The 13,440-nt window shown below is 41.2% G+C and overlaps 1 protein-coding gene across 3 annotated transcripts in view; it reads right to left on the reverse strand.

The window, feature by feature from the left end:
• Positions 1 to 1,209: 1,209 nt before the first annotated feature.
• The window catches only part of SPATS2 (spermatogenesis associated serine rich 2), a 149,369-nt gene continuing 137,138 nt past the window's right edge, over positions 1,210 to 13,440 (reverse strand). Inside the window, exons 9-14 of one of the 3 annotated variants that reach the window (XM_065934491.1) lie at positions 11,750 to 11,808; positions 8,570 to 8,679; positions 5,556 to 5,658; positions 4,154 to 4,368; positions 2,977 to 3,145; positions 2,260 to 2,463 (exon numbers count right to left, since the gene is read on the reverse strand). In XM_065934491.1, the coding sequence (XP_065790563.1) occupies positions 2,402 to 2,463; positions 2,977 to 3,145; positions 4,154 to 4,368; positions 5,556 to 5,658; positions 8,570 to 8,679; positions 11,750 to 11,808 (718 nt within the window). In that variant the 3' untranslated portion in view covers positions 2,260 to 2,401. Of the gene's footprint in view, positions 2,464 to 2,542; positions 3,146 to 4,153; positions 4,369 to 5,555; positions 5,659 to 8,569; positions 8,680 to 11,749; positions 11,809 to 13,440 lie in introns of those variants that run through there. The other 2 variants (XM_065934489.1, XM_065934490.1) reach the window with 2 other exon arrangements.

The raw sequence follows: 13,440 nt of genomic DNA on the forward strand, positions 1-13,440 counted from the left end.
TTTTGATGTGGATCATTTTTAAAGTCTGTATTAAATCTGTTACAATATTGCTTCTGTTTTATGTTTTGGTTTTTTGGCCATGATACCTGGGATCTTAACTGCCTGACCAGGGATCAAACCTGCACCCCCTGCACGGGAAGGTGGTCTCAACCACCAGACCACCAGGAAGTCCCTATTTGATATTTTAAATGCTACTTTTGTAATTAAAAACAGTGTGTAAAAAAAAAAAAAGCTTCACAATTTTCAAACTTTTTGTGGTCCTAGAAAAAAATCTTCAAATGTTTTTCTATAAGGAAATTTTAATTTCAACTTCAAGGCAGTTTTGACAAACATGTGGCTTCCCATCTGTTTAGGTGGTTAAATACAATCTTGCCTGGATACAGGGATAGCCTCATAATCCTTCAAGGCCACTTTAATCTCAATACACTTTATTTCCTGTAAAATGTAGGTGAGCAATTAATCAAAGACGCAGGACTTTTTTCCTAAATAAGAGCCCCTGGATGGTGTTGTTGGATAAATTCCTCCAAATGAGGTAGCCAGCCCCTTAGAAAATGGCTTCCCAGTACTCCCTGACTACTGTTTTCTTTACTGAAAGACACACACACACTCTTTCTCTCTCGATCTGTGCAACCAACCTGAACCCTGGCAGTTCAGCTTCAGCCAAAGGGCCAGGGGAAGCCCCGAGGCAGCTAGGTTCTGCACCACCGCCACTTACAGCCTGGGCGGCAGACTTGGGAGAACAAACGCTGAGAAGAAAAGGCTCTGCTGTTATTAAATCATAGAGGCTGGGGCAGCTATGGGGCGGCCGTCTGACACCGGCACCACCTGCCACATGCAGGAACCCAATTACATAGTGACAACCGCTATTCCTGTGAAGGGACAGGGTGGAGGACAGGGGTGTAGACAGAGCCTCTGGCTGCCTGGTGGAGCTATTGGCAGTTGATTTTTCAGAGGTGGTAGGTTCTCCTTTGGAAAGTTACCCTTCCGTCTGCTACAGACCTCTTCCCAAGAGAAACAGCTGCATCTGCTCACCCTGACTTTTGTATTTAATCTGGTTCTGAAGCTAAAGCAGTGGACAAATGACTGAGGAACTGGATACCCTCACTGAAGCCCCAAACAAGCTGTTCGAGTGACTTCTACCCCATGAGGCCCAGAAAAAAAGAGTAATGAAATGAAGTTGCTTCCTGCAGTGAAACAAACGTGGGAACGTTTATGCAATTGTTTTTATTTATTCAACTCTAAAGATTGACTGCAGCAATTTTTGGACGGTTGACACCTTAGATTAACACTAATTATATTGCTACAAATTTGGTTCAGGGTCAGAATAGGAATCAGGAAAGAGGGAGAACAATAGCAACAAAAATCTTCAAACACTGAAATGAAGAAATACTTTTTTCCCTTGAATTAATGCTACTTTCCCATAGACTTCCCTAGACTGGTTTGCAGCCTAAGGTAATAGAAAACAAGGCTTGGGGATATGGAAGAAACCGCAGGTTAAGCTATGCTGCCAAGTGAGAGACTAAAACCGCAATCTGAGTGTCAGTCTCAGGCACAGTCTAGGAGCACAGGCAGATTCTCAAATGTGTCCCAGGGTTCTTCCATCTTCACCTATTCAATTTCCCCTTTTCTGGCTAATTCAGGTCTGTACACAACTCCCTCGCTGCCTCTCCTGGTCACGCTGTTGTTTACAGGGAAATTGACAGGCCCGTGCGGCTTCTGCTTAGACGGAAAGGCAGCAAGACCAGCTGTGATCCATCTTCTCCTGAATGCCTGGACAGTCGGGTTGGCTGAGGAAGGCTTCTTCAGGCCTCCGGAAGGCCTGGAGCACCAGGAAGAACACTGCTTACCCTTGGGAAACCTGGCAACAGTTGCCTGTGATTTCTGGTGGAAATGACCAGTCAGAATCAATCCATCTCACTGGGAAAGGTCAAGAGAAAAAAAAACAAAACAAACAGCTTCCCTTCCAAAAATGGTAAAGAGGAAATGAGGAGAGAAGAAACCAAAATACTCAGAATGGCAAAATATTTAGAATGGCATAAAAAGTGATATACGTAAACTTTTCTGTTATTAAATCTAACTATAAGTTTCCTAAAGTCCAGTTACCAAGTTGAATTGTGTGGGAAAGAAGAGAGAGACCGGCTGGCATTTTCCTCAAGAGTTCACAACTTCAGGCTGAGAGGTCCTAGGTTTGCGCTGGGGGAGCCCCTTCCTGAATGAGGGCTTGGGTGGGCCGGGCTCCATGCTGGCTCCAGTCCCATTGGTCCCTGCAGGGTGAGCCTGGCCCCGTTCACTAGTGTTTCCTGGTGCCTGGGATGGAGTACTCTGGTACCTGGAACCAGATGAATACCATGAGCTATTTCTGTAACGACCCATGCTGTCATGTCGCCCTTGGTTTGTGGGGTCACTGGACTTCGGGCCTTGTGGCCTGTAGCCTTGTCCTCCTCGTCTGTTTCCTGGCAATACCTAAGGATAAAAGAATACAATGTTCAGAGCACAGTGGTATAAGGGCACCCCATGTGTGCCAGTTCAATGTACAGGAGTATTCTTTTTTTAAATGACTGATGGTTTTATTGGCAAAAGTAACTAGATAGTGTATGAAGTTATTTCAGATGACAGATTTAGTTGTTTTCCTTACAAGTAAAAGTTGCAATTACCACATTAAAACTTTAATGCAGGTTATCTACATATGGAGCTTTAGCCTCAGGCCTGGAGCAGCTGTGAAATGAAAGTTACTGCACCATTCTAGTCCTTGGATATCAGTATATTGTCCTTCGCCTCCCACCCTGTTTTCATTGAAATTTCCAGTGTACTTTGCTCCAGTTGGGAATGTATAAGTTCCCAGTCCATGAAACATATTGTCCTTAAAGTGTCCTTCATATACTGCTCATGAAAAATGCTCAAGTTTTCCAAAACCATTCATCTTGTCATCTTTCCAGCTTCCTGTGTAGACAATCCCATTCGGAGTGGTATGAATACCTATTCCATTTCTCTCAATGACTCCAGAAGATGTTCTTGTACAGTCCCCATCATACTTGTCGCCATTTGGAAATATAAAGTTTATCTTAAATACTTCAGGAGTTGACACAGGGCTGCGGGACAGATTTTCTGGACTCTGCGATTCCCCCTGGGCCGCCAGCTCCGTGGCCTGGAGGGACAGTACAGGAGTATTCTGAGAGCCTAGCAGTGGTATCCCATGCTTGGGACTCGGTTCTCTCTTAATACTCACAGAATTTGGTCAGCTGATCCAACCCAGACCTAATGAAAACTCATAAATCTTTCACTATCTCCCCTCTGCCTTTCACCTCAGGCTCCTCTCCACTGAAGTGCTTTTCTTTAGCTGGGCTGAGGAAGAAAAAACATTCTCTGGGGCTGCTATAAGCCCTCAATTGGTCAAGTGTCTGATCACATGTCTGAATTTTGTAGATCACAAGCCATTGGTAAAGATAATGAAGATGTGAATAATAAAATAAGCTTCACTATGATCTACTTTGCTATATATCATGAACCACAGATTAAATCACTCTGCTGTGACATTTAACACATTCACAGTACAACCCAGAGAGCTCATGGCATAGGATTTTATTTTTGTCCTCCAATTCCAATGTAATACCAGTCTGAAGAATTACTTACTTCAGGGTAATTCACAGCACTGCCTTGGATGACTCTTATGGTATCTCCTTCAAATCAAGGAAAAGCAACTATGGATTCTGCTTCAACTTTCTAGGGTCTGCTCCCTGCCCTACCTGGTTCATGCTCCTCTCTCTCCGGGGTATGCTCTCCCTGGGCTTCCCGGGAGCTGCTGCTTCAGTTGCATTCTGGCGAACCTACCACTGTGGTGCTTTCCACCTCCAGATGGGTGCACGACTCCCGTGTGACCAATTACCAGGCAAGACTACTGCCTACGACAGCGAGGATCACTGCCAACATCAGAAAGTCAGTAGTCCTGGCAACGGGAAATCTAAACTGGCTGGTGAACTGGAACATACACACCAAACCCTTTCTCTGGAACTAACTGAGGCCGGAGGGATTCAAGATAGGTGTGGAAGGGGCATAAAGAGAAGCGGGTCATGTACTGAGCTGTCAGCATTTAAACTGTGACAACCTGGTTTAAAAGCTTTTCTGCCTAACCTGCTCAGTGTGGAAGCTAGGTTACCTCTCGATGAGGCTGGTAGGATCGGCCACTGGAGTTTGCTGTGGTTGTAGGAGTCTCCCCTGGTGCTGAGTTTTTCTTGTTAGCACTTGTAAGGCTGGGAGCAGAGGCACAGGTGGAAGCAGCAGCAGCAGAGGTATCACACGGGTTACTCAAAGACATAGATGTAACCGAGCTACATCGAGATCGGGTGGAATAGCTGTTCTTTGGATGGGATACTGAGACAGAAATATGAGAAAGATGTGGTCACGTGATAGAAAAGCATGACTGGTAATGTTCTCCCTGTTTCCCCATTCCACAATGAGCAATTTAGGATAAAGAACTGTCTGAGTATTTGTAAAGCTAAGCTTTTAAGGAGGTAACAGGAAGGAAAACCTCCCTTCTGCCCTCTTCCTCCACTCCTTCCAAATCCCCACGGCTTTGTAACAATCCATCAGAGTGGCCCATCCCCCCACCAACTAATGATTTCTTGGCGTTCCTACCACCTCAACGCCTGGCTTTGGCTCCAGTGGCTGACTAAGCCTAGGAACAATAGTATGAGCCATATGTTCAGTTTCCTATGCAAGGAACATTCTAAAGCACCGACTTCGCAAAGAAAGAAAAAGTTAAATGAAAAGCTAAATTCTTTTTTAAACATTTGAATGATGCAAGATGAGTTATGTACGAATAGAACTAGTCTTCACAACAAATATCTATCTTCCTAAGGTTCTTTCTGCAAATGTTAACTCCAAATTCAAAATATCAGTCTAGTTGAAAAATATTAACATTTTCAAGTTTTGTCAGAATTCAAAAGTAGTCCCTAGATTTTTTTCCTTGGTTTTAAGCCTGGGCTAATGTTGAGTTCACAATCCCTGCCCTAAGTTAAACATTTATTTCATTTTTACGCCGAGACTTAAAGAACAGAAGAGCTGAGCTCAGGTTCTCTGGGTCTGACTGATGCATCACTTACAAGCGCTCATCTTAGAGGCATCTCTATTCCCGCCTCCTCGCCCCCCACCATCCCGGGTTATGTGCCAGGCCGAGCAGGTAGTGTTACCTCCATTTTGGAGAGGAGTAAGCTGAGGGCAGCATACAGAGTATAGACACAGGGATTCAAACCTGGTCTGACTCCAGTGCACATGCTCTTTACACTGTAGCCAAACACCTCGCAGCTCAGCAGAAAATGATGAAAAAACCACCACAGATTTAGGGAGCTGGGAAATGCCCATCCTCAGAGCTCAAAGCATCTGTGTTCACTGACTTGTTAAGTGTCTCTGAGTCCCTTTTCATAAAAGCAAGAAAGCAAACCAAAACCCAAGAGGGAGGGAGAATCAGGGGAGAAGCCAGTTAGCACTTCAGTCTCTAGTTTGGAGAGGGTGGTGGTCTGCTCATCGTCTCCAGCACCCTGCATCTCTCACCATCTCACCTTGTCCAAATGAATCAATGTTCTTCTTCAGGGTCTCTACATCACAGGTGAATCGGGCCACTCGTCCCAGATCCTCATCATATTTACGTTCACTAACAAAGTGCTGGAGAAAAGACAAAGACAAACCTCCAGATGAGACAAACAATGTATGGGATTTCTAACTTGCTATGCAATGTAGGAGAGCTGGCTTCAATTCCTGGGCCAGGAAGACCCTGGAGAAGGAAATGGCAACCCATTCCAGTATTCTTGCCTGGAGAATTCCATGGACAGAGGAGCCTGGAAGGCTACAGTCCACGGGGTCACAAGAGTTGGACACGACTTAACGACTAAACCAACCATAAACATATGAACAGGATTACTTTCAACTGATTTCTTTCTGTGCTTCAAATTTCACTAAGTGGCCATATATTACCAATGCTGGGTGGCTGACAAAATCCAGCCATTTTCTTTAAGAGTCCAAAGATAAGTCCATTTGGGAGCTTTATGAAATGCTGTATGATGGTCATTAGGTGTAAATCAAGAGAAAGTGAAGGAAGGAGAAGGAACTCACGATGGAGGGCCATCTTTCTCTCCACTGTTGGCTACTCTCCACACTGCTCCACTATATACACAGGCAGAGGCAGCAAAAATGTCCATAGTTACAACAATGATTCCATTTAAATAAATGGTTTGGTGTTCTTTAATAGAAACTTCCTTAGGAAACCCACTGCACCTCTTTATACAAAGTAGGATTTGTTAGCCCTTGAAATAGGAACAATTTCTTGAGTTGGAAAATCATTCATATGAAAAGTCAGCTTTGCAAATCAGAAGAGTTTCTGCTGCAAGTAATTTAATCCTTTTAAGCAGACTGAGCTGAGAAGTAACCAACCTCTTGGGTCAAAAACTAACTATACTATAGAAATGGTGGGACTAGAAAAATGTCAGGAATAAAGTGCTTCTGGGGTCTATTTCAATAAACAATTTCTAACATAGCCTGGAATCAGTTTTTCAGTTGAAAAAGAGAATAAGAAAGAAAAGTTAAAGACCTAGATATAATTTGGGAGAACTGAACTACTCAGAGCAGTACTTTGTCTGGGGGTGTCCTAATTCCACTATGGATTTTCAAGGGGTAGAATCAAATGCATCACAATCCTTGGGATGCGCCTAGAAGCAATAACTGGGACAGAAGGAATAACAATTAGTTTTCGGCCTTGAAGTCCTAAAGCTTCAGAGTATATTGTGGCTCAGGAAAGCTCATGAATCTCTATAACAAAGCCTTCAGACATGTAATATCAGTCTGAGATTAATTCTGAAGCAAATTCTAGGGTTTGCTGAGCCAAAGACATAACAGGAATGACGGAAATAAAATGATCTGGAAATAAGACATTTAAATTGCATAGCACCCACTTCAGTACACTGAAAACGTGGAGAAACAGATCCTTAGTCAGCCTGCAGAAATATTTCTAGCAGCTCTTCAACCACGTGGGAAGGGGAACAGATGAAGCCTATGAAAGCCAGAATTCTTATCTAATTCCAAAGGGGTTTCCGGCTTCTCCCAGATAGCTGAATGAGACTGACTGGCATCAATACGAGGAAGACTCTCTATAAAATTTAGCAAAATAGCCTTAGTTAATCAGAAAATGGTACTTTAAAACTTACATTGCTGGCTTCACTATTTCTCCCCAGTATAGTCTAAGGGGAAGGGGCGAGCGGATAACACATATAGGTTTGCATGAAACACCAGGTCAGTATAGTAACCAGGATGCCTGTAAGGTCTCAGATGATCTTCTGTCTGTGCTTTTATTTTCCAAAGGCTGTTATAAAACCTCCCCAGCAAGTATTCCTCTTGAATATGGCAGTAAATTTCACACTACAGAAAGAGCAGAGTTAGGTCTTGGGAGCAGAGAAGGCCAACTCCCCTGGTTCATACAGCTCACAGTTGAGAAACAATTGATAAGAATGGTGGTGTCTACGACCACCCATGATTAACCTAGCCTCTCTTGGGTTCCCATCTTAGTCTCAGAAATACTGTTCTTTACATAAGAATTTAAAACGTCTGAGTATTGAATCCAAGTAATCTTTATAGACAGATTACAATATAACCAACATCTCAAACTGCTCATTTTTCTCTTATAAAATCAGAATTGACCAACCAACTATTTAAATGTCTACTGAACACCTACTAGGTGTCAAGGCACTATGCCAGGGCCCTGGAGACACAGTAGTGCCTATCAAGTGAGGAAGACAGATTACTCAACTACACATACAATTATAAGTGTGTTAGGAAGGCACAAAGAGGGGATGTGACAGGAAAGTCAGAAAGGATGAGGAGATCAGGAATGAGATGTGAGCTGGAATGGTGAGGGGTAGGGGGTTGGGGGGGAGTGGAGGAGAAAGGAGGGAAAAGAATGTTCTGGGCAGATGGGAAAGCATGTGCAACAGCCCTGACAGGAGGGAACAGGTATGCCTGTGGAAAGTAGAGCTAGCATGGCTGAAGCACTGGGAGCAAGGGGGACAATGTGCAAAGGATGGCAGTAGAGCCAGACCATACGGAGCCCTACAGGCTGTTAAGCATTAGAGCCTATTCTGAAAGTAATGGGAAGTCTGAAGCAGGGTCTGAAGTGTGAGGAACAGATATGAACAGGTGAGGAGGGCAAGGTGGTGGCCAAGTGGAGAACTGGAATCAGTTAAGAGGCTACTACAGAAGTCAAAGCAAGAGATCACAGTAGCTTGACCATAATGGTGGTGGTGGAGACAAAGAGAAAAGGTCAGATCTGAGACTGTGCAGAAGGTCAAATGGACAGGGTCTGCTGATAGATTTAAATGTGGGAAAAGGAGAAACTTCCTAAGGTTTCCACTTTGGACACTGGGCAGATGACAGTACCACTTACAGAGCAAGAGAACTTGGAAAAGGGCCAGGTTTGGGAAGAAGGGGTCATGAGTTCAATATATTAGATATCACCATGAATTATGGAGATTTGTTACTTTAGTCCCTGAGGGTAAGAAGAAAGGCAGAAAAGAGAAGGAAGTTTTACCTTGATATCAGCTCTGAGCTCGACCAACTGCTCTTCTGACATCCGAACAGCCACATCAGTCATTTTCTTTAGAAGTTCGGCTTTCTTTTGACGGCTAAGCAAAATTTCCACTGTAGAGGGAAAGGGAGCATGACTTAGGGTCTGCTAAATAGGACAAAGAAGGACTGGAAATACAGGCCTTGCAGTGTGTACTCGCACTGCCAAAGGCTTAGCTGCCCACCCACCCAGAGAGTGAAAATACCAAAGGTCCAGTTTTCACCTTCTTGAGGAACTCCGAAGGCAGTTAATATGGTAAACACTTCTTATGACTCATAAAGACTCACAAATCCTTTGTCATTTTTCTTTCTCCTCTTCCCAATTAAAAAAAAATTATTAAGAAGCATGTACACTGGGACTTTCCTGGTGGCCCAGTGGTTAACACTCTGCACTCTCAATGCAGAGGGCATGGGTCTGGTCCCTGGTCAGGGACTAGATCCCACAAGCTTCAACTAAGAGTTCACACACTGCAACTACAGATCCTGCATGCCGCAACTAAGACCCGGTACAGCCAAACAAATAAATTAAAACTTCCACTTGACTCTGTGTTCCCCTCCCTGGGAGAAACCACTGACAACAATTTTTCATGTATATTTCCCTAATATACTCTCTGAATATACAGAATACCACAATACTCAAGTTCTCTAATGATGCATATTTAGATTGTTCACAGCCTTTTTTTTGTAGAATAACTTTTTAAACATTTTAATTAGAAAAAAATGTTTTTCGGCTGCGCTGTGGATCTTAGTTACCTGACCAGGGATGGAACCTGAGCCCCCTGAAGTAGAAACTTGAAGTCTTAACCACTGGACTGCCAGGGAAGTCTGTTTACTGCTTTTAAAAAAGCATCATCTTAAAAAAAAAAAAAAAAAAGCATCATCTTCAGTTTGCACTGAGGTACATAAATCAGGTATGGCCACAAAAGATAACAGACAATAAGGAGTCTCTCAGAGTAAAGAGCCAGGGACTACAGAGGACAAACACCCTGTAAGGTTGGCTGGGGAGAAGAAGAGAGAAGCCTGGGTCCCTCATATCATTTTGGAGATGCCCTACAGCCCTGGACTGCTTACTTCTGGACCTTTCATTTCATGAGAGAAAAAGAACCTCACATTTATTTAGGCCATTCCGTGGCATGCAGTTACACTCAATTCCTAACTGTTATGCACAGAATCCTGTAACCTACTGAGAAATTAGCCAAATTTAGGTTAGAAAAAAATAGAATTTTTAAAGAGCTACATCCAATGTGAGAGAGCTGGAATGTCTTATAGCAGGTTTACTCAGTCTGATTTGCCACAAATATGGATGGGCTGCCCATACCCATGTCAGGTTAATCAATAAGGGCACACTTTTGCAATAAATTAGGAACATGCATACAAAAGTTTCTCAACACAAAGGCCCAAAAAATACAAACGATTTATTGGTCTGGCTCCCAAGATAAAATCTATTTGTCATTTGTATCAAATTCACTTTCTCTCAGCTTCAGCATTCTAGGATTCTAAGATAAAATTACAAATCTCAAGATGGAGAAATGTGTCAAGTACAGATTTCTACACATAGCATATAATTCAGAGAGCCTAAGTATATGATCTTGGACAAGTCACATTTTTCCAAGGAATTAGTTTTTTCATTTATGAAATGAAAAAAATTAAAAAGTCAGAAAACCTAAATCTCCCATAAGGTTGATGTTAAGATCAGATATGAATGAGTGTGTAAAACCCTAAACTGTGAAGCACTATGAATATATAACTAATAAAACTATAATACATAAAAAAGAAATTTGATATTATTGGTAAAAGAGTAATTACATTAGTGTCATTGAGAACTAGAATTTTTAGCATGGGAGCAAGAAGATACTGATATAAAATTGATGAATTTGAGCAAAACTCTGTAGCTCTGAATTTGATACTAAAAGATTGGCCATGAATTGATAGTTGGTTAAGGCTGGGTGCTGGGGCGGGGGGCAGGTAATTATATCAGCCTCTCTATTTGAAATATGCTAAAATTTTTCTATAAAAGATATATTTTATTTTTATTTTTTTTTAAAGATGTATTTTAAAAAGCACCTTCTTCTCAACAGTAAGGACTATGTCTTTTTTCCTCTCTGAAACTTCACCTTCAAAAAGAGAATACATCGGTACAAGAATGGACTGAGACTGTCACTAGAAATTTCGGAATACACCACTAAATTTAAGTGAAATCTCACCTCTGAAAAACAATGGATGGCATCTCTGCTACGTATCCAACACTTTGTTAAAATGGATCAAAACTGAACTCAACTCAGTGCTTCAAAGCTGCCTCCTCTGACCCAAGACCACAGACACAAATGATTTAACTGTGAGTCCTCTCAAACTATATCCGTTCTCAACAGTTTGAGAGCAGGTTAAAAGAAACAACCTTCCTAATTACAAATCTGTCATTCAATGCACGAAGGTAAAAACTGCTGAAAAGCCCTAAATCAATGCCATTGTACAAAGTGCAGTTGACATTCTCTTCTTTTCATACAGCTGTCTATGTTTAACCTAACCCTTAACAGAAATGACAGAAACAGCTTATCTGGGTTCTTCTGTACAAAATCCCGCAAATTATTCAACTTAGACTATTCTTCCAGAAACTGCTTTAGTAATCTTTCAAAGAGTCCTAGTCATGGGTATCCTGAACCCTCAGTCAAGGATAACAGACACTGAGTGAAGTTTCAACAAACTGGGAATACAAAGTTCTGCAGAGGTAATGACAGGGATATATAGATCAATTGTAGGCAACCTGGTAGTCTCTGATTATGCCAAAGGTTTTTTCCCAAGTAGGAAAAAACCCAAAGGAATTATTCAGTCACTGAAGGTAAAAACAAAATAAAACCCAGGCACCTGCAAGATAACTGATTTTCCTTAGCTGGTGCTGAGGTGGCAGATACCATGATGTAGACACTGAAATCTATATTCAAAATATTAAAATTTGGAAATATTGATAAACAGGCTATTATAAAGTTGTTTCACCTGAAAGCATTCCTATGCCAGCACAGTACAATTGCTCAAGACTGTTTAACTAAATACAAACTCTTAGTGTGGCATTTACATTGAGCTTTTGTTATGGGGATTGAGAGGCAGGTACTTATTAACTGCTAATACTTTTAATAAAGATCAATCTTACTTGCTTCAGCTTTCACTTTGTCCATTTCGGCAAGCAACGCCACTTCCCGATCCATTAAGCTAGGAAGGGATGACAAAGGGAAAGAATGTTGGATCAGAAACTCAAACAGAAAAATGGCACGCTGTTAATAGTGGAGAAAGACATGTGTTTGTTCCCTGAAAGCATACTACAATATAAGCACATATATACCACATGAAAATCTTATCTTGCCCTCAGCAAAGACTATTTTAAAGATTCCAATACAGAAATCTAATTCCCTTTTATTTCTACTGATACATATTACAGTAAGCGAGTAGCTAGACATTTAAGAGTTGAGAACCAGTAGATGGCAGTAGCAAACTACAAAACATTTTTTGGTAAGTTGTGCTAAAGCACAAGTCCTCATGAAAATTACATATTTCTACATATGTGCATATATTTTATTTTATATTCTGGTCTATAAAACTGGTCAGTTTTGCTTCTAATTATTTTTTACCAAGCAATACCCCTGCTAGGGCCCAATAAATTTAACCACAATTAGGATTTATAGATCTTCAACATTTTAGCACAGTTGCTTACCAAGTCCACCAGCACTTTAGTCTTTAGAATGCAGAGTAGTCAAAAGACACATATACTGGTGCTATTTTGGGGTAAATGTTTAGTAGTAATCCAGAAAACATGGAATCAAAGGTTTCTGGAAGGCTTTTTACCGAAAAAGAACATTAAACAGGCAATTAGAATTTCCCCCACTATAAATATAAATGGTTTGTAAGCATGGGAAAGCTTTTCCATGTCCTTATAAAAGAGCCCACCATCTTCAAAGAACATATAAAGAAATAATAGCTTGCCCTAGTATTAAACCTCTGGATACAAATAATTTTCCTTACCACATCAATTTTGGAAAAAAAAAAAAAAAAAAAACCTAAAGCTTTACTATCTGTACAAACATAAAATGTTCCAACTCTCTTCATAGTTGAAATTCATTCTAATTTCTCCTTTTGAATGGGTGTATAACTACAGGGTTAATAAAAATTCTTTTCTTGTTTCTGGTTGTAAAACTAATCACACACATATGCATATATATATACACACACACGCATATATATACACATACACACACACATAGAAAAAAAAATCAACTCAGTTTAGTTCTATATGTTGTTATAGATGTTCTATAGATGTTATAGATGTTCTATATGTTGTTATAGCACAAAGTAGTTAATATGGCGACTATAGAGTGAGATATTTTATGCATTCTTTTTTTTTCCATTTATTTTTATTAGTTGGAGGCTAATTACTTTACAATATCGTAGTGGTTTTCGCCATACACTGACATGAATCAGCCATGGATTTACATGTGGTCCCCATCCCAATCCCCCCTCCTGCCTCCCTCTCCATCCTATCCCTCTGGGTCTTCCCAGTGCACCAGCCCTGAGCACTTGTCTCATGCATCCAACCTGGGCTGGTGATCTGTTTCACCCTTGATAGTATACTTGTTTCAATGCTGTTCTCTCAGAACATCCCACCCTCGCCTTCTCCCACAGAGTCCCAAAGTCTGTTCTATACATCTGTGTCTCTTTTTCTGTTTTGCATATAGGGTTATTGTTACCATCTTTTAAAATTCCATATATATGCGTTAGTATACTGTATTGGTCTTTATCTTTCTGGCTTACTTCACTCTGTATAAGGCCTCCAGTTTCATCCATCTCATT

The sequence above is a fragment of the Muntiacus reevesi genome, chromosome 4 (genome assembly GCF_963930625.1).
Source record: "Muntiacus reevesi chromosome 4, mMunRee1.1, whole genome shotgun sequence".
Lineage (NCBI taxonomy): Eukaryota > Metazoa > Chordata > Mammalia > Artiodactyla > Cervidae > Muntiacus > Muntiacus reevesi.